A 1,167-nucleotide genomic window follows, 5' to 3' on the forward strand; every position below is an offset into this window, starting at 1 on the left:
GGTCTCCGGGGCAGCTGGCGCGGGGCCGGAGGGGTGCTGGGCCGTTCGTTGGTTTGAGACGTTACTGGGAGTCCCGGTGAACAGCGTTGATGTTAGGCTAGCTGCGTTCTTTCCCACAGCCCCGGGATAGGTTACAAGAAGAAGCTGTTTGTCCAGAGAAACCTTTGGCGTATTGTTCGTGAGGGGTTTTCAGGTGGTGTTTTCAGGTTCACGTGGTAACAGACCTCCACGAAGCAAGAGAGGATACGTTTTACTTCCACAGGAGCATTTTTAAATAAACTGAATCTCCTCTCTTTGCAGTTTATCAGGTCTTTGAAAGCGTAGCCAAGAAATACGATGTCATGAATGACTCAATGACTCTTGGGATTCATCGAGTATGGAAGGATATCTTCGTGCATAAAATGAACCCTTCCCCAGGAACACTTCTTCTTGATGTTGCTGGAGGAACAGGTAAATAATTTCTGTGAGTTCCTGGTTTCGAACTTTTTGAGTCTGCTCAGACTCAAGTTGCCTACTACTTTGTGGTGTGGTGTTTTGGTTTTTGTTTTTCCCTGCAGCTCTCTGTCTTTAAAACTAGTGAAGCCTCTACTTGACTTTCACACAGAACAGTTGAGAGCTGATGCTGTGTTTTGAAATATCTTGCTTCAGGGGCTCTGAAGTATTATAGTACTAATATGTTACAGGAAACTGCTTCCATTTGTAGCAAATCACAGACTCTTTGCTTACAATGTGTTCCCTTTGTATATTTTGACATAAACGTTCTATATATATATAGACTGTGTTTGGGTTTTATTTTTATATATGAATGAAAATTAGTTCATTTTGATGTTTAAAGCCTGAAGTTCCAATTTCCTGGACTCAAAAATCATTCCAAAACTTTGTATCTTTCTTTTAAAACATGTGTAGGGGACATTGCCTTTCGGTTTCTTAATTACGTTCGCTCTGTACGAGAACGCCAGCTCCAACAGAAGCTTAAACATCATCAGAACCTATCATGGCAAGAAATTTCTGAGAGTTACCAGGAAGACAAATTTAAGTCACTAGGGGATTCCCATGTGGTGGTCTGTGACATTAACAAAGAAATGCTCAAAGTTGGGAAGCAGAAAGCACAGCATCTTGGCTACTCCGAAGGTGAGTGGTACATCATACTATTTCAATGGCATTCCT

General features: G+C 42.0%; 1 protein-coding gene across 1 annotated transcript in view; it reads left to right on the forward strand.

The window, feature by feature from the left end:
* Positions 1 to 278: 278 nt before the first annotated feature.
* The window catches only part of COQ5 (coenzyme Q5 homolog, methyltransferase (S. cerevisiae)), a gene marked incomplete at its 5' end in the record, with an annotated part of 5,380 nt that continues 4,491 nt past the window's right edge, over positions 279 to 1,167 (forward strand). The window contains 2 exons of the mRNA XM_008945634.1: positions 279 to 450; positions 907 to 1,131. Of these exons, the coding sequence (XP_008943882.1) occupies positions 279 to 450; positions 907 to 1,131 (397 nt within the window). The remainder of the gene's footprint in view (positions 451 to 906; positions 1,132 to 1,167) is intronic.

This window comes from Merops nubicus, unplaced genomic scaffold (assembly GCF_000691845.1).
Source record: "Merops nubicus isolate BGI_N331 unplaced genomic scaffold, ASM69184v1 scaffold18338, whole genome shotgun sequence".
Taxonomy (NCBI): Eukaryota; Metazoa; Chordata; class Aves; order Coraciiformes; family Meropidae; genus Merops; species Merops nubicus.